General features: G+C 40.0%; 4 protein-coding genes across 10 annotated transcripts in view; all 4 read right to left on the minus strand.

Annotated features, from left to right (window-relative positions):
* cUnhxorf65 (chromosome Un CXorf65 homolog) lies at nt 1-3,128 on the minus strand. The gene is made up of 5 exons (XM_084085926.1): nt 2,906-3,128; nt 2,712-2,798; nt 1,597-1,719; nt 1,262-1,330; nt 1-1,140 (listed from the first exon to the last, which is right to left on the minus strand). The coding sequence occupies exons 1-5, from the start codon at nt 2,931-2,933 to the stop codon at nt 1,013-1,015; spliced, it is 435 nt and encodes a 144-aa protein (XP_083942052.1). The 5' UTR covers nt 2,934-3,128; the 3' UTR covers nt 1-1,012.
* A 132-nt stretch (nt 3,129-3,260) lies between these two features.
* LOC311065535 (UDP-N-acetylglucosamine transferase subunit ALG13) lies at nt 3,261-5,994 on the minus strand. Its single transcript, XM_084085924.1, has 4 exons — nt 5,794-5,994; nt 4,902-5,064; nt 3,846-3,984; nt 3,261-3,759 (listed from the first exon to the last, which is right to left on the minus strand). Exons 1-4 carry the CDS (start codon nt 5,908-5,910, stop codon nt 3,648-3,650), a joined length of 531 nt encoding a protein of 176 aa, XP_083942050.1. The 5' UTR covers nt 5,911-5,994; the 3' UTR covers nt 3,261-3,647.
* A 1,413-nt stretch (nt 5,995-7,407) lies between these two features.
* On the minus strand, nt 7,408-11,460 carry rap2c (RAP2C, member of RAS oncogene family). The gene is made up of 3 exons (XM_084042142.1): nt 10,723-11,460; nt 9,890-10,175; nt 7,408-8,716 (listed from the first exon to the last, which is right to left on the minus strand). Exons 1-2 carry the CDS (start codon nt 10,993-10,995, stop codon nt 9,897-9,899), a joined length of 552 nt encoding a protein of 183 aa, XP_083898268.1. The 5' UTR covers nt 10,996-11,460; the 3' UTR covers nt 7,408-8,716; nt 9,890-9,896.
* Nucleotides 11,461-16,251: 4,791 nt separating this feature from the next.
* Nucleotides 16,252-27,583, minus strand: part of mbnl3 (muscleblind-like splicing regulator 3) — a 33,412-nt gene continuing 22,080 nt past the window's right edge. Inside the window, exons 7-10 of one of the 7 annotated variants that reach the window (XM_084041617.1) lie at nt 26,250-26,360; nt 25,374-25,437; nt 23,418-23,512; nt 22,569-22,705 (exon numbers count right to left, since the gene is read on the minus strand). In XM_084041617.1, coding sequence (XP_083897743.1) covers nt 23,437-23,512; nt 25,374-25,437; nt 26,250-26,360 — 251 coding nt within the window. In that variant the 3' untranslated portion in view covers nt 22,569-22,705; nt 23,418-23,436. Of the gene's footprint in view, nt 22,709-23,417; nt 23,513-25,373; nt 25,438-26,249; nt 26,361-27,583 lie in introns of all 7 variants that reach the window. The other 6 variants (XM_084041616.1, XM_084041618.1, XM_084041620.1 and 3 more) reach the window with 6 other exon arrangements.

A 27,583-nucleotide genomic window follows, 5' to 3' on the forward strand; every position in this document is an offset into this window, starting at 1 on the left:
GCTGTGGTTCATCATCAGTGCCAGCTCGACTGCGACGCTGCATAGTCTGCAGGAGATCGTAGGATACCCAAACAAGATACAATAACTATAATAATAATAAAGTGGGCTTGCATTAATAATATATTTACTACTACGTCTTGTAGTACTAGCGACAGGGTTCTTTAAAAAATGACACTGTCGGTTGGTCAGTCATCCAACACTTGGGTCCTAAAGATTAATCAAAAACAAGTACTGAACTACTGCCATAGAATTTATTGTGCACCCTTACGCACCCCAGAGGATAAACCCTACTGATTTAGGGCATCCCATGGCGTTTCCTGCAGCGCTACCTCTAGGCCAACACTTCCACTTGTCTTCTGTTGGCACTTTATTTTCTCTGACTTTATAGCTTTTGCTAATAATAATAATTTAAACATTTCCGTTTAATTTTCAAATGTAGCCCCACTTGTGAGAGCTTAGGACTATTATTTGTACTTTTGTAAATCAATACCCTTGTAAATGAGTGTCTTCCTCAATAGTTTCTCAAGGTGAAATAAAGGTTGATGATCATCATCATCATCATCATCATCATCATGTTCAAATCACTTTAGTCTGGGTGTAAGGTACAGTACAGCATGGCCTAGTGAAGGACTAGTGGGGTTTCTTTTTAGACTGTTAGCCTAATTTAAACAAATGTTGCTTCATAGCCGCAACACCATATATTGTCTTGTCTGTATGCATTGACCCAAGGAAAACGATTTTCCCTTGTGGATAATAAAGGACATCTAAACTATTCTAATCTAATCACCACATAAGCAATACCAACAAAAAACAGTGATACCACTGAATAAACAGTCCATATGATCTAAATTAGGCCAAAACCCAAACCCTAGTATAATAAATAAATGAAAAGAAAAGCAAAAATAATCAGGTGCCAAAAAATCTTTAATTTCCCTCGGAATTCAGTGGAATCCAGTCTAATCTATTTTTTTTGGATTACTACCAACTGTAGACATGCACACAACAAAAAACCTTAACTCACAGACTGTGTGGAATGGATCTGGGCCGGCTTCACGCCGACTCTGTGGTTTTGGTGCTGTTGAGAGGAGAGCTGTCGTAGGCGAGACTTCTCCAGGATTTTAACCTGTGACTGCAAGATGTCTGACAAAACATGCATATGCATTATGCACACAATCTTTATGAGTAACGCCAACAGACATGTATACATGTGTACCAACAACACACAAATGAACAAGCTGTTTGAGCTTTTAAACATAGTTACCGAGAAACGCAGGGTCTGGGTCAGCCACCAGCGGGCTGATGGAAACATAAGCACCGTCCTCTGGGTTTCCTGATCAGATAACAAACCATTTCAGAGCTATCTATAGTAACGTTTGTCCCCTCTGCTCAAACCATGCAGTCTAACACTGTTCAAATATCAGTAACATTTGGTTTGTCTCTAATTAGAGAATGATTAGATACGTACAGTATAGATGTATAATCATCTATTTAGGACAGAATTACAGCAAATCTTTGCATTGTGACCACAGAATAGCAACTGTAAAGCAATTTGATCAATAACATCTATGAATGATGTATACAGTATGTGCTGCTCACTGTTGACAGTGCAGAAAATGAATGAAGTCCTATCTGGAAGTAATTTACTGGCACAATCCTGGGGCTGTTGGGACAGGAAGAGTCGTTTCAGAGTACCTTGTTCATCACACAGATCCACCAGCACTGAAACACACACACACACACACACACACACACACACACACACACACACACACACACACACACACACACACACACACACACACACACACACACACACACACACACACACACACACACACACACACACACACACACACACACACACACACACAAGCTTAACCTGTATAGCATGTTTCAACAAAGTTGCTGAGAGATTTACCTAGCATAAAACAGTGCTACAGAGCATAAATACACAACACGACTGACAGAAAGACACTTCCATATATCTAAAATTTACAAGCATGCTGGATTTTTCAAGTGCCTGCCTGTGACACACCTCAGGTAAGACAGCACCTAACAGATGCAGAATGCAGGTACGGGAGGGGCAGAGCGCCAGGTACAAATGATAGCTTTACTGTGGTCACACTAATGATACCATTAAAGTCATCAGGTAGCTCCATTAATCTTAGTAATGAGAGTGGTAATGACAGCCTTAAGAATAATTTATACTTTGTCGCACAATTGTGTCACTCGCCAAAACCAACTGATTTTCAATTGATCAACACAATCATTATCAGTTAAAGATCTGATGTTTTTTTGCGAACTGTCATGCAACGAAGTATACATTTGTACATGTTAAAAGTTAAACCTCCCTTGAGGCAGCTATGGCAGAACTCAGCAGATGTAAGCAGACACCTCTGAAGTTGAACAGTGTGAAATATTTAATGGAAGCATCCAGTGACCCCCCCCCCCCCCCCCCTCCCTCCAAAACACACAGACTTAATATTCCTTCTAGTTCTTCAGATATTGGCTAGAAGATTAATGAAGCACATATTCCATCCAAATAAGAGTAAATATTACACATGAAATGTAAACATTCTGGTATTAGTAACTGTGTTGCTGTTAAAAAAAGACAACAGAAGACATTATTGTAGCTGTTGTTTTTCCTTTATACGGTGCGAACACAGCCTGCCTCTTCATCATCCACATGGCAAACTCTAGGGTTTCCCTACCTGACTCTGGAATGCCAAGTTTAGTTCTCATGTACTGAAGCAACAGGACCAGGGGACAATTGGGATGGGCGAGAAACACCTGGTTATCTGTTCCCCATGGATGAGAGGCATTGAAAACATCAAAACACAGAAGTGCTAGAACCAAGAACAGTAAAATATACACAAGGAAATTAATCAGAGATGCTGTGGCTCACCTCCATGTTTAATGTAGATGAACATCATTCGAAGACTTCAAAGGAACCGGAATCACTGGTGAGAATGGACTCCTGGGAACGCCGTCACTGGGTCTTCAGAAAGCTGCATCTTTCCATACCAAGTCACAAGGTCAGAAAAACAGATGTCGACCTCCATTTGTGGTTTGATGACTGCGGTCCTTTGGACTTTGCTTCTTCTGCTTGCAGGGCTCAACTGAACAAACAAGGTATTTGTTTTCATCTCAGACTGCCTCTCTTGACTCAAATGACCCAGACTGGATAAGTCCTTTCACACTTGACTTGTTTTGAAATTGAATTGCAAATTCAAAAATGACAACACAAACAATCGTTGGTATTCCTTCATTCACAACATTTAATTACATTTCAAAATAAAATAAATCAGAAGGCTATACATAATGCAATATCTCAGTGATGCAGAGCTGCTATCCATATAATTACAATGCAAAAACAAAATATGTTTGACCAATTGAAAGCAATATATTACAAAATTGCATCCAAATTACATTAGCACTGTGAGATTCTTTGTGAATGAAAAGTGCAATACAAATAAAATACATTATTATTATTCTCAAAACTCTCATTGACTAAAAATGCTCACATTGAGTGGCTCCTTTATATACATAGTATATACTTAACTCTCTTTCACACAGTTTTCACCCAGTCTTTTACATCTACAAACTTGTGATGTGACAATACATTTGAAGTTTAAGGTGAAGGAGAATCATTGAACACCAAGGGCCCTGTCTAAGAAATTGGCAAAGTACTTTGGCTGTCCAGGTACAAAGGGCAGCAGAACAGACAGGTCCATGGTGTTCAGGGTTGCTACGAGGGTGCTGAAACATTTCAGAAGAAAAAAGAACAGTCAGTGGGGGTCTCACAGATGATCCTCAAATACCAGGTGAATGAGGAAAACACACACCTGCAGGTGCAGTACAATAAGTGGGAGTCTTTGTGCAGCTGCCTGGCCAACTCCATCTGGTGGTTGTCCATCAGTCCATCGTTCACGATCACCAGCAGGGGCTTTCCTGCGCCGAGGGCTTCCAGGCAGCTACCAGCCCCTAGGAAAAAAGTAATAATTATAATAAAAGATCTAGAGCTAAGGAATCATTTTAACTTCATACTCCACCTCACCTCATCCTCTAGCACTCCTTATTTCCTTGTATCAATACTTGTTGCCTATTTAGTTGCTAGTTATGTTGGTTCTTTGATCACATATGCTGTTTGCTTGTCCACAGATGCTATCGTTCTTATTTAGATAGTACTGTATGTTATCTGTATGTTATTTAGACAGATACTAGGTTTGATGTCTACCTGCTATCCTAGCTATTTGTAGAACTTGTATGTTGTCTTGCCACTCTAATGACTTGACCGATTATTACCCCGTTTGCTATTGGCTGATGATCATGCCTATGTGCAGTGGTGGAAAGTAACTAAGTACATTTACTCAAGTACTGTACTTAAGTACCATTTTGATGTATTTTTTACTTCACTGGAGTATTTGCAATTTTCAATACTTTTACTTCTACTCTCAGAGGCAAATATTGTACTTTTAACTGTACGACAATGATTTGAAAATGATCATTACAAGTGACTTTGTATTATTATTACAAAACATACACTAACCACTTCAGCCCATATATACTTTGGCAATTTGAAAATAGACGATCTACTAGCTCACAACGTGTCGCAAAGCCACGCATTGTGAGCTTGTAGACCAGCTATTTTCAAAGGATTTTATACATTTGAAAATTGAGAAATGGGACATTCTGCATGAGTACTTCTACTTTTGGCATTTGAAGTATATTTTTGATGCCAATACTTTTGTACGTTTACTCTAGTACTGAACTATTTCTAAAATAAATACAATATTTAAGGTGTTTTTAATTTCACATTTTAGTTATAAGGCATATTTTGCTTATTAGCCAGTGAGACAGTATTTGAAACCTGATGGATAATCTTGTTTCACAATACATACCAGCATGGCTGATGACCAGATCAGCACACTTGATGTCTTCAGCTATGGAGTCTTTAAAGCGAAACGCCTCTAGTTGGACATCTGGACAAGTCTCAGGGGCTGGGAGAACCGAGCCTCGTCCAACCTGAAGAACTAAGCGCTCATAACCACGAACCTTCAAGGCCTGTCAGTGAGGAGAACAATATGAACAAAAACACCATAAACATACTTGACAATACTTACTAGTGGTGGTCCATTCAAATGGCCATGGCCATTCTCAGTAGGTATGTTTCCTTAGAAAGAGTAAAATTCCACTCAGTCAGAAATGTGGTTTCTTTGATATTCACATATTGAGAGTGAAGTCATGATCCCCAAACCAGTGTGACGTCACCAGGTGTGAAAATATCCTAACTATACCTATATTAGATGGCAGACGACTGTTTATGTGCAAAATGTTTAAATACAACCTGTATTCTACTAAGCTGTCAATTTTTAATAAAAAAAATCTCCAAGTCCATTTATCATCAATTCTCTACAAAACAGCCTATGTGCAGTGGTGGAAAGTAACTAAGTACATTTACTGAAGTACTGTACTTAAGTACAATTTCGAGGTATTTTCTACTTTACTGGAGTATTTCCAATTTTCAGTACTTTTGCTTCTACTCCAATACATCTCAAGAGGCAAATATTATACTTTTACTCCACTACAATTATTTGAACATTTTAGTTACTAGTTACTTTGTAGATTTGGATTATTAGAGATCTTCAAGCTCACGTCGCATCATCTGCTATTTTCATACGATTAAGTACATTTTGATACCAATACTTTTGTACTTTTACTCAAGTAAATTTGAATTCCGGACTACGTACTTTACGTACCAGAGTATTTCTACATTGCAGTACTGATACTCACTTGAACAGCGTCAGAAGACGTGATGCTACTAATGAGTTCATCAAAACATGTCGTTCCAACAGTAACAAATATGGTCTTCATGTCTGAACAGCTTTCTGATGTTGACACAATAACCATAGAGTTATAATATGTAATAATAATAATAATATAAAACAACAACCATAGAGACAACAACAGACAACCTCACTTCCGCGTTGCTTGAAAACGATGACGATGACACCATGAATAATATGCACGATACTGCCACCTACTGGTGTGGCGATAATCCTGCTGTCTGGCAGTGGTTCTCAAACCTTTTCATGTCAAAGACCCCCAAAATGATATATATTTGGGTGCAGACCCCCATCTGAACATGTTTTGTCCCAGGGACCCCCAGAAGAGAAGATGTATGTTAAAAGAAATTCAAAATGTTTTTTCCAAAATAGCAGATGTACAAGCTCGCAGCGCAGCACGAAGTGACGCGCTGTGAGCTTGTATGTCTGCTATTTTTTAATAGCCAACGTATAAATGGTTAAAATGATTGTTACGCTATATTAATAAATGTTGCTGGGGACCCCCTGGAACCCCCGCAAGAACCCCTGGGGGTCCCCGGACCCCACTTTGAGAACCACTGGTCTAGACTCTAGGGTCGACTGGGATATGGAGAAATCCTATTGTTTATCTCTCTTCTGGGAGCAAGCTAAAATGTCTCTTAACGATGTCTATAAGTGCCTATATAGTCATGTTTGAGTCAAAATAAGTAGGTAAAAGCTGCATCTTTCTTGGAATATCTCAAATGTCGCTAAATAATGAAATAACAGACTTTGAATATTGAAAATGATCTGGATTAGCCACATCTTATATAAAAGCTGCAGCAGAAACAATTTAATACAACAAAAACAACCTAATAAATCCAACTTGAGTGGACCATGTTAAATATATGCTAACAGACTGTGCTATGCTAACTGTTCTATTTAGTCTTAGTGGCAGTTGGTGAGATGGGAAGGGTGGAGTAGATCTGATAACTATGTAACTACACTGACATAGATGCAGACAGTTTGACACTTTAGTAAGAACTAAACTTTTTCTTTTACTATCAGCAACAGGCTGCACATTTCCAAAACCTAGTTATTTGATGATTTGATGAGGCTTAAATCAAAGGTAGCATCATAGATCATTATTATCACTGTCTTAAGTTTCTTTCTTCAAAGCACACACTTAAAGGTTAAGTTAAATAATTTGCTATCTGCAATTGTGTCAAATTTACACCTGCTCTCAAACCAAAATTATCCCAGATCATTAATCACTTACTTACAGTACATCCTCTTAGCAAAACGGACCCGAGTTGCAACTGTACTTCGTCGCTCGTTTCACTATACACCATATCTCTTTGCCAAAAATAGCCAATCTACAAGCTCACAACGGGGGACCTAGCAGATTGGCTATTTTTGTCTAATGTTCCCTCCAGAATATGGATTCTGGGGTTCAAGTGGTCAGTCTGCTCTTAAACCTAACTGATCCCAGATCTTTAATGACTGATGTTACATTTAAACCAAACAATCATAATGATCAATACCAGATCATTATGACTGCTGCTCATCTTGGTGACAAGAAAAAAATGACAAGAGACCAGGGTGAAAGAGAAATGATTTAAGGCTCTGTTAATTTCTCAGCTTCAAAAACATTATGTATCCTGAAATTACACAAAAGTAAAAGAACAAAAAGCTAGTAAAAAAAAAAGTTTAACATTGGCTCTTCCTGTCATTAGTTAATAAATAGGTTATCATGAGAAAAGAAAACAAAATATGAAAAATACAATGTTAAATTTTATTAAAAGGGCCAGAATTTTGATCAAACCACATTGCAGTGGGGGTAGTTTACTGCCCAGGAAATCTGCAGCTACGACAGCCACTGTATGCCACTTTGGTCATTTTATAAATCATCTCATACATGGGAGGCACATCAATCATTTTGACCATTACTGCAACAACTTTTATAAACATACAGTAATTACTGACTGATTACTGAAAAGGTCCAACTTGCAAACAAAGTGATTCAGGCTTGTATAACAAAATCTGTGGTTTGACAGAATTCAGGTATAGAACAGTTAAAATGGCTTCTCTTTACCACTTACAAGTCTTAATTCACTTTAGTAGAACATTTTACATTTTCAGCATGCATACTTCTGTAAGAGTTGTGCTGCTTCCAGGTGACTTACAAACATAAAATCTTGAAAGTATGACTGACACATACATGCGTGCGCACGCACGCGCACACACAACTACAGTTCACAGCACCACAGTCTGTATAACGTTCAGTGTAATTGTCTTGACTAGGTTTTCAAAATTACACCAAGAAAAGTGAGCGGTAACGATTACCTGTGGCGCAGCGCATCATTGTGGTTAACGGTTTCCAAACTCACAGAGGTATGCATGCTTAGAATTCAACGTTTCATCGCTGTGAAATGCAGGTTTAAAATTAGACAGCAAATTCAAGAAATGATGACACAAGTAAATGAATCCGAGCATATAATGATTGAGCAGCTTTGAAAAGAAGCCGCCACCCCCAAGAACACTCTTACTCGTTCAATTGTACTTCCAACTTTAAATGAAAATAGTTGCAGTTGACAGATGGTCATTCTTCTGACACACCTGCATCGGTCTGTCTTTTACACTATGAAGAAGAGCTGCAACCAGGGTCATTGCAAAGGCCATGATGTTCGCAGCAGAATGTGCTTTTTACAGTCAAGATATCAAAAATAGGACAGACCCACAAGGCTCCTGGGCTGTATGATGGTTTGTGGTAGAAAGTCATAAACCATCCATCTAGCTGAAACACTGCCAGTGGTATTTTAACATAGGGGTCAAACTGAAGTTGGCCCCAGGTCATATAGGTCATCAAAACAGGAAATGGTTGTGGTGGTGATCCTCAAAAAATGAAGCACCTATGAGAAAGGGAGATAGATACACAGTAAGTCTTGCAATAAGTAGGCGTATAAACAGCTAAGATGATGGCAATTTGCAATGTACCTCTCTTGTTGGCAATTGTTAAGACTACAATCTGTTAGTTTTACCTCTACCGAAAGAGAGGGGTAGTTGCAAATATGTCTGAACTACAATAAAGATGGTGGCACATCTAGTATCCAATCTGGTGCACCGTCTGCTTCAAATAACTTTATTGCATTATCAACCAGTAAGTGACCTACCCGACATCAGGGTGGAAATATCTCAATAGAAGAGTAGGTACACCACTACTGCAGATGCACTAGTTATAATTGTTTTAGCCACCATACAGGTTCGGATTGGTTAAAATAAAGTTTCATTCAACAAAATTAAGTCCAGGTCCAGGGTCTTGGCTTCATTAAAGCTGGCAGCATTTCTCATGACACAATAACCCTGCTTCCTGTTTTGGAACATCATTTCATTTTCAGGATGTCACTTTTTCCCCTCTCTCTCTTTGTCTAGCTTCTCCTATCAGGCTCATGAAGCCTCTGGATTTCAGCTGCCTCTTCTCCGCTTGTCCCCACCCCTGCTCCGCTCTGCTCAGACAGTTTTGGTTCTTCATGCCACATTCCTCCTGTGATCTCATGATAACAGACTAAACCAACGGCCCTCGCTGAAAAGCACACCCACTCATCCCCCTTCTGTGAATACAAGCTCTCGCTCGCTAAATGTACTAATGAGAAGTGCTTAGTTGTTTGTTAGTGGTACTTCTCTTAAAAGTTATTATCTGATAGGGATACAAGATCAAATTAGGCTGGGCCTGTTAATGCATTGTGAAGGGTATAATTTAATGATACTGGTTTTAACATAAAGCAAGGTCAAAAGGGGATCGATAAGGGGGTAAATCTGTCATGCTTGCAACTTTAGAAACTGAAATGTATCACCTGGACAGAGAGATTTCTTCGTGACCCGATAGTTATTTTCAAGTTCAAGTACGCCGCAGGTTCCAATCAGAACTGGGTCAAATAGTACCGACTTGCAAAATATATATATTTAAAGGACAGTGGTCATATTTCACAGCCATGTGGGCTGCGGTTTCTCTAACCAGAGTATGAACAAGACGTCACAATATCTCAAACTTTTAAGAAATCCTGACATGATAGAAGAGCCCGTACCGAGTCCTCACTGTATTACACAGGCCGTGCAACACTGCTCCTGTTTCTCCGGGAGAGTGGAGTAATTCATCTGCCGGACGATTTCGGCAAACAACTCGTCCACCATGGTTTTGCTCTTGGCCGAGGTCTCGATGAAAGGGCAGCCCCACTCTTGGGCCAGAGCGCGTCCGTCCGGCGCGGCCACCTCGCGCTCGGACTCCAGGTCCACCTTGTTCCCGACCAGGATCAACGGCACCTTCTCGAAGCGCTTCACGCGCACTATTTGGTCTCGCATTGGCCTGATGTCCTGCAGGAGTAAAGAGGGTTGGAGTTGGGTGAACTGAACATGCTGGTTAATTACTGGGCTATAATATGAAAATATTCATGTAGTTGGGTTCACTCATTTAAATAAATACATTGTACAAATGGATTCAGATTGACTCATGAAGGTCCATTTGTACACTCAGAGTAAAGGGTGAGTGTTGGCACTTCTCAAAGTGGGGTCCGGGGACCCCCAGATAAATAATGGATAGTATGTGGATGTAGAGAGAGAGATGTAACTCTTGAGTGTACAAATGGAACCAAATGGACCCTTACGGGTCCATTTGGTTCCATTCGTACCCTCTCAGAGTTATGGTGGTCCGTGGTCTATTGCAGGGGGTTCCTATAGCCTATATAGCTTTTTTCTTTTAAATCGTGACATTTTTAACACCATAAAAGGCATAAATCTTGTAGTAGGGTCCTTGAGCACAACATATTTTCAGATGGGTGGTCCTCGGCCAAATACACATCAATTTGGGTCTCCTTGACTTGGGAAAAAGTTTGAGAACCACTGCTGTATGTATGTCATCTACCTGAAAGGACTGCTGGTTGACCAGGCTGTAGACCAGGATGAAGCCCTGGCCGTTCTTGATGTAGAGGTCTCTCATGGAGGCGAACTGCTCCGTGCCCGCCGTGTCCAGGATCTCCAGCACGGAGGGAGACGAGTCCACCTCGATCTCCTTGCGGTAGAAGTCCTCGATGGTCGGGTCGTACTTCTCTATGAACGTCCCGGTGACAAACTGCACGGTGAGGGCAGACTTCCCCACACCTCCGCTCCCCAACACAACAACTTTGTACTCCTTCATTTGGGCCAAATGTTGGGCTATTTGACAAGCTAACGGCTGCAGGTTAGGCTGCTATACTCGTTGTGGCAACATTGATAAAAGAATATAAACAACCGACGGGTTAAAAACTTAAAATTCCACAAGTTTAAGCTTTAAAAATGTGCATAAAACCAGACTTGGTTGGTTTACAGACGCCCCCAGGTCCAGCTATTAGCAGGTGGCTAAGCTAACGCAAAGTTGTTGGGTCTTAATGTTAGCTCGCCGCCGTTAGCATGTGGCTACATCCACTGCTGTGTCCCATCCTCACTGTTTGAGACAATGAGCTTTTTAAAAGCTAAAATCCTCAAAACAAACCCGGTCCTAAAGTCTGGAGTCATCCGTAACTAAAGCCGAGACGCCAAAACACACGACGTTTCCTATTGTTGTCATTTCTTCCAGCAGCAGAGAGTGTGTCATTCATGTACAGACAGACATACACAAAACTGATGGGCGTTACACCGACACCGGGAACCCTATCATATACGGTGGCCTGCAGAGGTCGCTGTAGCTCAGCGTTTCGTGCATCATTTTTAGGCTAGTTTTATAGTGCAATATTAAACGACAATTATTGGGCGGCCAGTGGTTTGAGGTATTTAAAAATATATATATTGTTCTTTTCCACTACAATTATTTGAAAACTTTAGTTACTAGTTACTTTGTAGATTTAGATTATTATTACAAAACATGCATTAACCACTTCAGTAGATTGCCTATTTGAAAATAGCCCATCTATAAGCTCACTGCTATTTTCAAAATGTTTTCATTCATTTTGAGAACTTGAAATGGGACATTTTGCATAATAAATGAGTACTTTTACTTTGGGTACTTTAAGTATATTTTGATGCCAATACTTTAGTACTTTTACTCAAGTAAATTTTGAATTCCGGACTTTAACTTGTAACAGAGTATAGTTGTACATTGCAGCCAGCATTGATACTTTCACTTAAGAAAATAAATTGAGTACTGTATTATCCACCACTGGATTATGCATCGTTATTTCAGCACGGTGAATTAAAATACCTACTGATCAAATTGTTACTATGTGGAAATGTACCTATGTTTGGAGGATCATCTCTTGAGGAAAGAAACAACTCATGCCAAATGCCAAGGCAAATGTTATTCTAAACTTGGATGAAAAATAGAAAAGCATATAGAAATAAAACATAACACAAGTAACATCAGTGACAATGACCTCAGGCTCCAACCCAACACTAACCAACACAGTAATCTACCGAATCACATAATTCGATAGGTCGCTGAATTCAGTGTAACGCCTCTGTCGCAAAAACGCAATGCTGATGATGTTTGGGCCTGGTTCTGGCCAGTGTTGCCAGATTCTATGAGAGAAACAAGCAACCAGGTCTATGAAAACAAGCCCAAAAGAAGCTACGGCTATTTGAAGCCGACCTACAAGCGTTGTGAGCTTGTAGATCTGCTATTTTCAAAAATGAAAAAAATATTCTAAGGAGAGGTAATACAATTTTGGAACATTTTTGAAACATTTTAACAAATGTCCGCTGGCATAAACTATTTTCAGAGGGGGGGGGGGGGGGGGGGGGGGGGGGTCTGTGGACAAATAGGCTACATATTAATTAGGGGGTCCTTGACATGAAAATGTTTAAGAACCACTGGTTTAAGCAACACAAGGGAACACGTCCAAATAAGCAACTTCAATCTACACTTTAGATACAAGCCTAAAAAACTGCAACCCAACTATCAATATTTACATGCAACTTTACAGATAAACAAGTCCAAAGTAGCTTATAATAAGCGGACATGGCAACCCTGGTTCTAGCCCAGTATGTGGGGTTTCAGTCAGTCCGGTTAATAATGGCTGCACCACAAATACTACACATTCCCTTATAGTAGGGGGTGCTAACCACACAAAATGGCCAAATCGTTACGCTGCGGATAAAAGCATGAAATTTGATACAGATGTCCCTTGGGTCATCCTAAAACATCCCAGAAGGGGTGCCCAAAAAAATCTTAAACAGGAAATGAGTTATGGACAAAATTCAAAATGGCCACCTAAACTGTTGACCGTTGACTCAAAAGACACCAAAAGAATCTCCAAAAAGCATAAGATTTGGCACATATGTCCATTGGGTCATCCTAAGACATCCTAGAAGGGGTGCCCAAAGGAATCTGAAACAGGAAGTGAGTTATTGACGAAATTGAAAATGGCCGCCTAGTGTAGTCGATTGACTCAAAAGACAACTAAAGAATCTCATAAAAGCATACAATTTGGCACACATGTCCCTTTGGTCATCCTAAGACATCCTAGAAGGGGTGCCCAAAAAATCTTAAACAGGAAGTGAGTTATTGACACATTTTAAAATGACCGCCTACAGTGTTATTGATTGACTCAAAAGACAACTAAAGAATCTCATAAAAGCATACATTTTGGCATACATGTCCCTTGGGTCATCCTAAGACATCCTAGAAGGGGTGCCTGAAATGATCTGAAACAGGAAGTGAGTTATTGACTAAATTGAAAATGGCCGTGTACAGTGTTGTTGACAGATGATGCAAAAGACACTCATAAAAAATAATCTCATAAAAGCATGAAATTTGGTACAAATGTCCCTTGGGTGATCTGAATGCATCTTAAGGGGTGCCAAAAAAAAGTTTTAATAGTCTCTCAATGGAAAAAACTCCTCCCCCACGGGCTGCACTGCTACAACATTCAAATCGAGCAGTTTGCCAATCTGGCATTTGGTCCAGAAGCCTTAAAGCTATGCAATCTCTACCATCTCCTGACAAATATGAATGGATTAAAGTAGCTGATTCATGGACACCTTTATGGACACTCTTGCCAGAGGCTGCCAAAGTTTGTAGAGAACTCAAGTGTGGCTGCAAAGCTGAGCCCTTCTGTTCGAGAAAGTGTAGATGCCGGTACCTTGCAGAGCATTATGCCAATGTGCTGGTAATTGCGAAATGGCACACATGAATACATGTAGTTACTAAACACTAATAACAAAAAAACAGTAATGATCAAGAAGAAAATACATGAGAAGATAGAGTGTAAAACCAGCAAGAAGATGTAGAGTGCAAAATAAATAAGATGCAGAGAGTAAAATAAGAATATGCAGAGTAAGATAAGATGCAGAGTAAAATAAATAAGAATATGCAGAGAGTTAGATAAACAAAGAAGATTCAAAGAGTAAAATAAAAAAATAATGCAGAAAGTAAAATAAATAAGATGATGTAGAAATGAAAACAGAAGGTAGACTACAAAATACGGCAGGTTATGCACTGCATAACCTGTCGTATTGAGTCTGCATAATATGCAGACTGCCGTGGTCAACTGTTTAAATAGCCATTTAGAATTTCTTCAACATGGTCCCTTCCTAAAAAGTTTAATAAACAAGCAAACAAACAAATAAATAACCCCTTTTAGGATATATTAAGAAGCACTCAATGTACGTACCAAATGATACACTTTCATGACGTCCCTTTATGTTTTATTTTGTGTCAACTGCTTTAGGCGGTCACTTCCTGTTTAAAACCTCTTTGGGCACCCCTTGTAGGATGCGTTCAGATCACCCAAGGGACATTTGTACCACATTTCATGCTTTTATGAGATTATTTAGGTATCTTGCATCATCTTTGACACTGTAGGCGGCCATTTTCAATTTAGTCAAAGATTATTTTGAGCACCCGTTCTAGGATGTGTTAGGATGACCCAAGGGACATATGTGCCAAATTGTATGCTTTTTGGAGATTCTATAGGCTTTTTGAGCCAATCGCCAACACTGTAGGCGGCCATTTTCAATTTTGTCAATAACTCACTTCCTGTTGAAGACCTTTTTGGGCACCCCTTCTAGGATGTCTTAGGATGACCCAAGGGACATGTGTGCCAATTTTTATGCTTTTTGGAGATTCTTTAGTTGTCTTTTGAATCAATCGACAACACTAGGCGGCCATTTTCAATTTGGTCAATAACTCACTTCCTGTTTCAGATTCTTTTGGGCACCTCTTCTAGGATGTCTTAGGATGACCCAAGGGACATGTGTGCCAAATTTTATGCTTTTTGGAGATTCTTTTGGTGTCTTTTGAGTCAACGGTCAACAGTTTAGGTGGCCATTTTGGATTTTGTCCATAACTCACTTCCTATTTAATATTTTTTTGGGCACCTCTTCTAGGATGTTTTAGGATGACCCAAGGGACATCTGTATCAAATTTCATGCTTTTATCCGCCGCGTAACGATTTTTCACTTAGCACCCCCTACTATTAAAGCATTGGTTCTCAAAGTGTTGTCCTTGAGGGGTTCCAGGGGGTCGCCAGATAATGGATAGTGAGGAACCAAATTGACCCTTATGTGGTTGTAACTATGAGAGTGTACAAAACCATTTGGTTCCAAGTGTCCATTTGGTTCCATTTGTACACTCTAAGAGTTATGGTGGTCTGTGGTCTAAAGGCTCCAGGGTAACAGTTTGAGCGCATACAGTCACATACAGGATTCTTGTGATTAAGATGAAACAAGGAGCTTTTCTCTATCTGATTTGCTCTGCTATCAAGTCAGCAGCAAGTTGATCTACACTTCCGGTCATATTTCTTATTATTATTTTGGGCTTTTATGCCTTTATTGATAGGACAATAGGCTGAAAGGAAATGGGGAGAGAGAGATGGGGAGTGACATGCAGCTAAAGCCAGCGGGATTGGGATTACCAGCCTAGGTGCCCAGACAGTTACACCAACCGTCCGAGCCTATAAGAATTTATTTTTAAAGTACTCATTCCACCATCAAGTTCATAGAAGTAGCTCACTATTTTGCTTCACTCTCTCTGAAACCCAGTGAGCAGGTAAAAAATCTGGGTGTTGATGGATTCTAATCATAATTTTATTTTAAAATACAACTGTGACAACTCTGCTCACTAGCCACAGTATAAACCAATCAGAGCTCTCAGATCATCAGGCATATGGGTACAGTCTCCTAACTGTAGAGTAACAATTAAATCTGGTAAAGATGCATTACATTACGCGTGTGTCTGTGTGAGTTATTGTGGGGATGTGGTGTGGTCTAAAAATCATATGACTGTTTATAGATGTTTTTTTGTGTGGGGGTGGAAGGATGGAGGGCAGTGGCTGTACATTCTATCTGTTCATGATTATTTTATATCTTATTTTATGTGAAGCACATTGACTTAATGGCAAAGAAATGTGCTAAATTGACCTAACTCGGAATTGGAAACCATGCAGAGAAATTAAAAATAATGAAACACACCACAGCGGGCCACCATTAAATGCTTTATTAAAGTTAAAATAAAAACAGCAGATGTCATCATAGGCACAGAAACCTACCTTAATATTAATACACTGCAAAATAAATTGGCATGTAAGCACAGCAGCACATACAAGCACAGCAAGCAAAAATATAGGCTGAAACGATAGGCAACTAAGAAACAAAGCAGTTACTTTCAAGTTTGTCCTAGCCTGGCAGAGAGAGGAGTTTTTTCATATGGCTTTGTCCTCAACAGTCAACCATTATGGTTGACTTTCAGTCTGGCACTTAAGCTTAACACCCCCCAAATCAATGATGTTCCGTTAACATGGATTTTGTGAGAGAGAGAAAAAAAAAAATCAAACAATTTGTGTTAAAACATTCAATTAAAATGTAAGAAATACAGGAAAACACACAATTCAGGATTTCATAATGAAAGCACAATGATTGACAGCTACACTGATTTCAAATAATAGTTAGGTTAAACTGATTTCAAAATAAAAGCACAACCAAATGTGATTTTCTTTTGCACCAGGGGAACCATTTCTCATCAAGTCCATACCACAGAGCCTGTATCACAGGTATTTTTCTCATATAGAGACCGTATGAATTATGATTGATACACGTATATATTGAGATGATATTGAGACAGTAGGGATGGTTGGATACAGAGTGAAATAAACACAGCTGAGAACCTCTGGTGTATTTGGGGTGCACATTGTTCTACAGAGGCACAGCTGATAAACTATTTACACTGTCTGAATACAGACTCCTGTTGTCTACAGTCTGAGGGGCTTGAACCATTTCACCACAGTGAGACTCAAGTCAATCCACCGCTAGGACAAAGTGCCATGGCAACAAAATCATTGGCTTCAAGAGCAGTTAAAGAGCATCAAATGTCCAAGTTTGAACAAAAAGAATACCATTGAGGGATGAGGATGCTACAGAAGATAGCACTGGACATCCAGTTCCTGTTCACAATTTTGAGTGAAATCCTAAGGAGAATTCAGATTCATTCTTTTGAATAATGACAGTGAACGAGTAAAGATTATCCCCAAATCCTATCACAGACAAAATTGAAATGAATAATTTTGAACTTGATTCCTTTGTTGTGCACCTGATGTCGCACATTCACCTCCTGCTATCGTCTGATCTTGATATCTGTTATTTTATCCTTGGCTGCCTTTCAACAGACAGCTTAGAACTAAACACTACTATTGGGACGTAACTGAAGATAAGAAAGGTTTCATCTAGTCCCAGAGGACCAGTATTTTGGGAATTTACTCAAGTATTTAAGGGTGAGCTTATCACCGGTTCATCAGATACATTCCAGTTAGATTTCTTTTTAACTCAACAAATAAAAATACAGATTCACTGATCATATCACTGATCATATCAGATATAGATGAATCAATACCAAACAATTTGTAAATTATCGAATAAATATAAAAAACAAAATTCGCTTCTTTAGGTGCAAACCATTCATCTTTTATAGCTAGCCAATGTCATGCTTTGCAAAGAGTAGGCCTCTAGCAAACAGAAAAGACAGATCCCTCAAAACATTTTTTTCTACACTGTATTAAAATGCTAACTGTATACTTGTACAGTATCTGTAACAATACAGTCATTAGATTTTTTTTATCAGTTCTTTTCTCTATATTTATTCAAAATAAATTTGAATATTTTGACATAGTTATGTACATAAGTGCAAACAAGGTGAATATCACACATTCGTACACCCAAGTGAGAATCGACATCAATCCCAGCACAGCTGGGCAGGCCTGGGGACAAAGAGAGCTCTTATGGACTCTTACAACACTTACAAACTCCGCTTTTGTTGCCAAAGTGGCTAATTAAATCATAGTAATAAATCATGAAATGAGACATCTCTCTATATATATGCCTCATAGCAAAGGCCTTTTAGTCCTAATGAAATGTTGCTATAAATAGTCCCCTTTGATTTCATAGATAAAGCTGAAGTTTTGCCATTTTGCAAACAGTCCAAAAAGCCTCTTTACCACCCCGACGGTGCTGTTTGCTTTAAAAGCAAACATCCATTCTTACTTTTGAAAGAAACAAATAAAATACAAGACAAAGAAACCAAATCAATTGAGACCCAAGAAAAAAGGACACAAAATGAACACCTGATCTCCCCAAAGGACCTTTGGATATTATAAGGATTTATGTTTTCCGTAGAAAATATTCAATCGTGTAGCATTCAAAGACAAACCTAACAAGACATTCCCTTTCTGAATAAGTTACTGTTAACAATTAAGATAATACAAAGGTAGCCATGTTGTCATTTTGTTGCCATAGCAATAGCAACTGTTATCAACAATGAATCTATCATTGCATACAAATGTAGTTTTTTTAAATATTTTTTTTCCTTGTCAGTCTACACAAACTATTAGGTACTGTATGTATAAATGAAGATTTCTATTCCCATGCTTTGATTTCTTATGTCAAATTAAAAAGAAATACTACTTTAGCACTAATAGTTATTCCCATACATAACAATCATCTTTTATACAATGATACAGGAGTAAGGCCCTTTCATCTGCGTCGTGGAAAACAGAACTACGTTCAGGGCCGAGTTCCATGCTAAAGGTTCCTGTCACTGCTCACAGTGAGCGGAACATTCAGCATATTCTGACAGGACACAGAGCGAAGCTCATGATGACATGGCTAAGTACAGAGGGACCTAACGTAAACCAGGAAGAAGAGAGAGAGAGAGAGAGAGAGAGAGAGAGAGAGAGAGAGAGAGAGAGGGAGGGAGAGAGAGAGAGAGAGAGAGAGAGAGAGAGAGAGAGAGAGAGAGAGAGAGACAGAGAGAGAGAGAGAGAGAGAGAGAGAGAAAGAGAGAGAGAAAGAGATGGGGGGAGAAAGTATGGTAGGAAAAGGTTTCTAGCATCTACATGACAATCGCCTGAGCGAACTACGCTCTAAGTGTACTTAAAATTCGAATGCCCCGAGAGAGGCACAATTTATTCATCAAGTATTTTGTTATTTCCAACTGGACAGCAGTTGGTGAAGGCAGAATGACAAGACAAGAAAAACAGAGTGGATATTGGGAGATTCTTTTTGTTTTCTGGACTTGACAGTGCAAGTCCTTCAGAGCTATTAGGATTTTAGACAAAACAAGTTGTCTAGAAATTCTAATCACACATTTCATTGATTAGGAGAGGGCCATTTCTGTTTAAGTTAATCAAATAAATGATATATAGTGTATATATGTATATAAAAAAACGTATTTGCCCAAAGATATTTCTAAAAGTAGTCACACCACCCATTGACATTAAATATAAATCTATATAACAATACACATACTTTTATATATCTTAACACAGTATCAACATGGTATTTATGTGACCTCTTAGAAATAGTGTATATAGTGAGTCATTACATTTCAACATGCCGGTCTCTCAGATCGGCACGTTTAGGGTTTTTGCATTATTAGATACATTCACGACACAATGACATGACTTGAACATGAACTCCCTGTGGGAAATGCTTTGAAACATTTTTAAACATATTTAATTAACCCAATATGTGATGCGCTGAGTTTTTAAAACACATTTACGTATGCACACCACTCACTGTGGGTATATATTTTTTGTTTTTTACATTATTAAAGAGGAGACAGCACAGCTGCCTCAAAGGAGAAACTATAGATATAACATCTTATTTCTGATAACAGCGCTACAGTAGATAACACGTCTTTTTTAATGATTTGACTGTTATTACAGTGTATGGACAGTGGTTGTTTGAGGAGACTTGAAAGAGGCACATTTGACCTTGACCTTGCAGGTGATTTCATCTCCATTTCAATAACTGTGTCTCCTAATTTCCTGATATCTGTCTGCTATCTTTACAGCAGGTCAATCAAAGGTCAGTCTCGCACAGCAAAACCCTGAGTGATAATTTTACTTTAGAATTAAACTAACACTTAGGATTTTCTCCTCCCATCTCCTCATTCTAAGTTCTGTTCTGAACCACTGTGGTTTAAGCATTTAGAGTCTTGACGACTTTTCATAGAAAGGACACAATCAGTGAAAAAGACAACACATTTTAAAGTCAAATAGGACATTTTCAAGTTCTTAACTTTCTCCCTGAAGAGCCACAAGACAGACAATTTTGTGTGCCGCTTAAGTCAAATTTATAGGTTTTCAATGTCTCTCATCAAAAATAAAAGATAAAGAAAAAGCTGAAAACGTGATGCATTGTTGCATGTGAAAATGTATAAAGGAGGCTTTAGTCACTTCATGAGTCTTGTGACCATAAGAAGTTCCAAAAAGAAGAAGTGCTGTTTTGCACACCTTGACATCTCAGAACGGAAGGTTAATTTGGAGGAATAATTCAGGTATCGCATTAACTGGATCTGTTACTTCCATACATCAACGCTTGGCACATACAGACTTTGGTGAAAAGATCATTGGCACAAACGCAGGATATAAACCCTGTTCCTCATTTCTGTCATTTCTGTACCATACCATCACTTGTGAAAGTGCCAGCAATATAAATGAATAAGTGTCATACTTTAGATTATCTATAACAGTTTTGGTTTGATTATAATCTCATAGGATTTGAAGAAAGGAATCATCTCTATTCTCAATCTATGCCATGATTAGCAAATTTCAGTATGAAGTGCCTTTAATTACGCCCAGAGATTGTCATTCCTTTGCATTGCACAAGAAGCCAAGTTTGGATTGTAAAACACAGAGAAAATGTGAAAAACAAACCTCTTTTGAAACTATGCGGCTCATTATTAATCAAATCAACACAACCAATAAACAACCACTGAGGACACTTCATGACTTAAAGTGTAGTTCTCATAATGGCAGCTGTCTCACACACACACAGAACACACAGCTTAAAGGTGGTCCTCCTCTTTCAATAAGGGAATTAATAGTCACATTCTTAGAAGGTCTCTCAACTCAGGACCTGTTAAAAGTACATTGACACTGTTAGTGTACATTATAACAAATGCCTCCTGTTCTGCTGAGCGAGGAGGTATATCAGCTGAGAAGTTAGATGCGATAATTGTAGTTCTGAATAAGGGATTCTCCACATGAGGCATTCCATGGTATTGAGATTTTACAACAAGACCAGGGTTCGATTTCCTGATATATTTGATGTTAATGTTTGATAATATCACAATTTCACAATTTAAATAAAATATGTATAAATATGTATGTTGAGTACATTAACTCTAACTTCCCTATTTTGGGTAGATTTTCTAAATTTGCAAAAAAATCTTTAAACTGTTATTATAGCAAAAATAGCAGATGTACAAGCTCACAACACATTGCATTATGACACATTGTGAGCTTGTAAAGCTGCTATTTTCGTTATTTGTCATACAAATTAGTATAGGGATTAGTATAGGGCTTAGTGGTAGAAAATCCCCCCTGTTAAAAAGAAAATCGAACCCTGTTAGTAACGATTGGCCATAACAGTCTTGTGTGCTGAATTGTTTTTGTAGTGTGAACCTTCCTTAACAGCAAACTGAAAAATGAAAGGCACAAATAAATTCAAACAAACTTGTTCCCTCATCATGTAAGATGAGAGCATAGACCTCGAACAATGTGAGTGGTGTACAGGGTACAGGTGAGTTTTAAACATAAACATTTCAGCCATCCTACAACGTAAACATGACATGATATGGAACAAACAATTTTTCTCAAGCGAGAAAAAAAACATAAAGGTCATTGACCTGACCAAGGTCTGATCCATCTTCTGATGGGAATCTCCATGAGTAGCTTTTCAGATTTATTTTGTGTAAGGTCGGTTTACCTCATGCCTCATTAATGGCTCCAACCCAAGAAGGTTTTCTACAGTATGTCTAAATAGTGTAAGTGTGTGTTTGTGAGTGCGTGTGTGCGTGCGTGCGTTTGTATGCGTGTATACGCGCGTGTGTGTGTGTGTGTGTGTGTGTGTGTGTGTGTGTGTGTGTGTGTGTGTGTGTGTGTGTGTGTGTGTGTGTGTGTGTGTGTGTGTGTGTGTGTGTGTGTGTGTGTGTGTGTGTGTGTGTGTGTGTGTGTGTGTTTCTTAAGGTGTGGGCATGTATGGCTCTATTGCTCATTCTGATATTCAGGTCCATAATAATAATGCATCAGGATGGTTGGCTTGTATCAACATAATCAGGTTCAAAGCTTCAATATTGCATGAACCAACAAGAACTTTCCTTGACACCAAAGTGAGTATCTCCAAATAAGGTTCACACTGCCACTCTGAAGTGTGCACAGTAGGCTAGGCACAGGTTTGCTGCATTCAGATAGGTGCCCCCTGCTGGTAATGCAGGGAGTTTGTGGGTTTGAGAAAGGACTCTTAACTGGGATTTCTGGAGACGCTGACCGAATTGAGTGCCACCGGAGCGGCTACCAGCAGTTTGGGGATGGGACAGAAGTGGGTTTCCATGGGGACGCACTGGATTTCCACTGGATCTGCGCTCAGAACCTCTGAAGGGTCTACTGGAAGAGAGAAGACATAAGAAGTAGAAGAACAATTATTTACTCTTCAATGACAGGCTGTGCTCTTCTGACTGCGTCAGAAGAGCAAAACATTCACATTCCAAAGACTGGAAAGTATCGTAGAATGGAGACTATAAAGTCAAATTATGATGGCTAATTAGCATCGCTCTAAGTTAAATATCTACCTGAAGCATTCGGCAATTGTTGTGATGAAGGTTAAAGTAAATTCAATAAAGCTCAGAAGACATTATAAGTTGTAGTAACTACTGGAGAGTCTCTACCATCAGACCATATACTGCATGTCCATGATTTATTTTTAACCACTTTCAACCTGGCATCCCTATTTTAGGTATGTTAAATAAATAAATCATTAAATACATTTCTAAACTTTTCTAAACTTTTGTAACATTTTCTAAAATAGTGAAAATAGCTGATCTACAAGCTTGTGGCGTGAGCTTGCAGTTCAGCTTTTTTTTTTGCTATTCGTCGCAAGGCAAAGCATATCGGCTTCAAGTGGTTAAGGCTTCGTCTCAAAATAAAGTTTTCATTTGCTCACATCACTTAAGATTGACAAGTGAAGAAGGATGGAATGTAAACACATGTGAAATCACAGTCGGTTGTATTTGATTTTCTCCCGACACGAGAGGAGTTTGAAGGCCTAAAGCTATATAAACTACCAAAGGAGAAAACACAACATGAAGGGCCAAACCTGATTGGAGGAGGCAGATTCAGCGAAAGGAACATTGGTGACTGGGGTCGAGGCCGACGTAATGGTGGAGGTGGAGGCACCGTGCATCATGGGTACTTTTGATTCGGGGCGAGTCAGGCGACAAAGACAGAGAACGAGGAACGTGGGCCGGGAGGAGGGGGGGGGGGGACAGGAATGATATGATTATCATGGCAACAATGTGTAGAAGCAAAAGGATGAATTTCAAATGATGGATCCAGACACATGCAGATGAAACAAGAGGAAAAAAGGAAATTACATTTTCAACCAATTCATAAAACAATAAGGAATGTATTGTTCAAAGACTCATGACAGTTAACAAAACATGGCAATATATATTCATACAATCTAATCAGACCAATGTATCTGATCGTTGTATTCAGGTGAACGGGACATGAGGATGGGGGGAGCAAATGAATCATAAGAGAATAGACAAGCAAAAGCTTTCTTCAGTAAAGTCACACAACATGACACTTATTGGTCATTTCATTCAGCTTGATCAGCTTTATTTGATTTCTTTGCATGCTTTCCTTCATATATTGTTAAATTCTCCTTTAGTGATAAATAAACCAATCTTCTTTATCATTGATGACACATTAAGGCTCTGGTGTGTGTTGGTTGTATGTTGGGATGTTTTCACAACATCGACCAACAGAGCTTTAAAGGGATAGTTCACCCCAAAATGACTTTCTTTCTATCGATTAGTCACCCCATGGAGACTTGAATTCATGGATTATTTTTTGTTTTTGAATTTGATGACCGGCCCGGGTTTTGGTAGGAGACACAAAGGAGACGCTGCCTTACCGGTCCGCTGGTCATCAAATTATTGGCTTAAGAATGCAACAAAAACAAAAACATATCCATGAATTCAAGTCTCCATGGGGTGAATAATCGATAAAAAAAAAAGTACAGTTTTGGGTGAACTATCCCTTTAAGTGCAAAATTCAACATTCCATGTGACCTGCTTTACTTCAGCATACAGTTTATGTATAAATACATAATAACGTAACAACTCAGCATTGTATTCTCATATGATAATAATACAGTTTATCACATACCCAACCGTGATTTGAGCTGGGTGAGGGGAGTGATAAAAAGAGAGGGGGATGAGCTTGAGCTAATTGGTCAACTGCTGTATCTAGCCTAGGGGTTACACGACAGCTGACCAATAAGCGTAAGCTAAAGCCATATCTTCCTGAAGGGTTATACGGCAGATGACCAATCAGCACAGCTTAACTGCCTCGGGCTAAACTGAAACTCGGCTACCAAACACCAACACGGTTGCTGCAGATGATTTGGTCAAATTCACGGCTAAGGACAATGGAGTTTATATGGGCGCAAGGGAACCAAAACGTAGAGCGAAAAAAGCGTCCTTCAATAGTTTCATTTTCACGGCGAGGCACACCAGCAACAACTTCCATGTTCTGAGTCAACTCTGCCCACATCTTTGGGAAATCCCAGCGGGACCGGATTATAGCATTTTCTTCACGGGGAAGTTCCTCGTTGACAGTAATGCTAATCTATTAATTCATAGTGTTAATCAAATGTAATTTTCTCGCTGTCTTTGTGAATAAATAAGGCTATGGGTATGTGATAAACAATTTATTAGCCAGAATTCCAGTGTAGTGTATTCGCCATTCTTATCCAACATCGGGCACAGCTATCAGCCCTCATCAAGGATTGAGCTGATATACCCACCCTTGGTTGCTTGGGCATTGCCGAACGACCGGGTGGTAATTCAACCTTATCACATACCCAGCATTTATTTGCCCTGGTTGAAGGGGTAATAAAAGGATAGAGAGGGGATAAGCTTGCTCTGATTGGCTAGCTGCCTATCAGCCCCAGGGATAAAATGGTAGTTGACCAATCAGCGCAAGTTTAAGTGTCACTGTGTGCAGAATTGTCACTTTTAATGACCCTGCTGCTGAATGAACTCACCATGTCAAACATGGACAAAACTCGGCCTCCAAACGTGGTTGCTGTGGTTGGTCTGGTAAAAGTTCTGCGGAGTCATTGATGTTTAAGCGGGCGCAAAGGAACCAAAATACATATAGCAAAAAACAGCGACCATTGCAAATTCTGTGTAATGGTGAGGCAGGTCGTGTTTTGCAGCCAACTCCCTCCACACACTGTGGGGAAATCTCAGCGGGACTACCATTTGGTTTCGACTGGGCAGTTCCACGTTGACAGTAATGTTAATATATCTATTAAATTAAAATGTTGATCAACTGCTGTCTGTGAATAAATAAGGCTATGGGCATGTGATGAACAAATTATCGCAGGCATTCGTGGATGCCCTTGCTATCCAGCCTTGGGCCCTGATACGCCGTTCCTTGGTTGGATAACCTCGGGCATCGACGAGTGCCTGGGTGATAATCTATATGTATTATAGTTAAAGTATTATCACAGTATTACAATCATGCTGGGGAGGCAGATGAACCACATAACACAAAGGTTGAGCAGGTAATGCACATGCACGCACACGCACACGCACACGCACACACACACACACACACACACACACACACACACACACACACACACACACACACACACACACACACACACACACACACACACACACACACTTGCAGACACCTCTTTGCACACTTGCTTACGACTAGTAAGCAACAGTGCTATAAATTATGGTTTGTATAATCATCTCCATCTTTATACAGGTCAATATTTGCACCGCACAGTGGTGAGGAAATAGACTGATTACACGCTCCCCCAATTACAGCTCAAACTGTGAGGCGTGTGTGCACGTGAACCCGTGAGCTGATACAGGGTGGTTCTGGGAAGGGAGACCCTCACCAGTGTGTCCAGGTACTGACAGGAGGTAGTTGGGGGGTTGCCTGCAGCTGTTCCAGTCTGGCCTCTCCCACCGGGCCCTTGGGGCCTGCAGGGCCATGGCTTTCATAAGCCCTACAAGAGACAGGAGGGAGGGCTTACTGAAACACCAACCATGGCTTCTACTACTGCTGTCTGGGCTGTCTGAGCTGGCATGCACACACATACACAAACGCGCACACATGCAACCCCCCCTGCCTCTCGCCTCTCACACACACACACACACACACACACACACACACACACACACACACACACACACACACACACACACACACACACACACACACACACACACACACACACACACACACACACACACACATACAGGCATGCATGGTCCTGGACAGACACGCAGACATTATAATAATGTCGCTTAATTCTGGAATTCTGGTTCCATCTGTGCAAATAGAATGGATTTAAAAACGGCAGGCAGGCAGACATACCACACGCAAAGATACAAGTAGACTGATATGAAAACATAACTTGCCTCTGCAAAGCATGAGTTGCAAAACTAAGTGGGTGAGAGTTCCTCAGCAGGAACAGAGAAGCAAACACACATACAGTACGGACTCAGAGACACACACAGACAGGCAGAGACATGCAAACGGGCAGAGACACACAGACAGGCAGAGACACAGACAGGCAGCGACACGCAGACAGGCAGAGACATGCAGACAGGCAGAGAGACAGACAGGCAGAGACACAGACAGCCAGAGACACGCAGATAGACACAGGCAGACACTCGCAGACAGGCAGAGACAACAACAACACAGGCTAAACGCCTGTAGAGGCAATCACGATTGTTCAAAATGATTTGGCCTCTCCATCTTTAGTGCATTACACACTGATTATATTCTACAGTAGTTTCCTCTACAGGTGTGGACGGAGCTCAGGACAAACTAAGGTCAGGCTGTCCACTGCTGAAGAGCATTTCCTATCATTGTCCAGTTCACAAACTAATCTGTGCTCTGACATCTGCATCCAGACAGCTGACCTTCCAACAGCTACAATACTGACCCTGCCACGCGCGCACGCACACACACACGCACGCACGCACGCACGCACGCACGCACACGCACACGCACACGCACACGCACACGCACACGCACACGCACACGCACACGCACACGCACACACACACACACACACACACACACAAACACACACACACACACACACACACACACACACACACACACACACACACACGGTGCAGTTGCAGTTGCAATGAGAGAACAAGGACAGGAAAGGAGGAGAATGCGAAGAGAAGAAAGGAGAGTGGAAGACAAGAGGTG

The sequence above is a fragment of the Gymnoscopelus microlampas genome (assembly GCF_963454915.1).
Source record: "Gymnoscopelus microlampas genome assembly, chromosome: 18".
Lineage (NCBI taxonomy): Eukaryota > Metazoa > Chordata > Actinopteri > Myctophiformes > Myctophidae > Gymnoscopelus > Gymnoscopelus microlampas.

Excerpts from the sequence above, each read along its gene's own strand:
- cUnhxorf65 (XM_084085926.1), bottom strand. The coding sequence starts at position 2,933 with ATGATGTTCATCTACATTAAACATGGAG. Across the intron at positions 1,720-2,711 it reads ACTTGGCATTCCAGAGTCAG|TGCTGGTGGATCTGTGTGAT; the intron begins GTAGGGAAACCC and ends TGTGTGTTTCAG. Across the intron at positions 1,141-1,261 it reads CCCAGACCCTGCGTTTCTCG|ACATCTTGCAGTCACAGGTT; the intron begins GTAACTATGTTT and ends ATGTTTTGTCAG.
- LOC311065535 (XM_084085924.1), bottom strand. The coding sequence starts at position 5,910 with ATGGTTATTGTGTCAACATCAGAAAGCTGTTCAGACATGAAGACCATA. Across the intron at positions 3,985-4,901 it reads TCTGGTCATCAGCCATGCTG|GGGCTGGTAGCTGCCTGGAA; the intron begins GTATGTATTGTG and ends CTTTTTTCCTAG. Across the intron at positions 3,760-3,845 it reads TTATTGTACTGCACCTGCAG|CACCCTCGTAGCAACCCTGA; the intron begins GTGTGTGTTTTC and ends GAAATGTTTCAG.
- rap2c (XM_084042142.1), bottom strand. The coding sequence starts at position 10,995 with ATGAAGGAGTACAAAGTTGTTGTGTTGGGGAGCGGAGGTGTGGGGAAG. Across the intron at positions 10,176-10,722 it reads TCAACCAGCAGTCCTTTCAG|GACATCAGGCCAATGCGAGA; the intron begins GTAGATGACATA and ends TTACTCCTGCAG.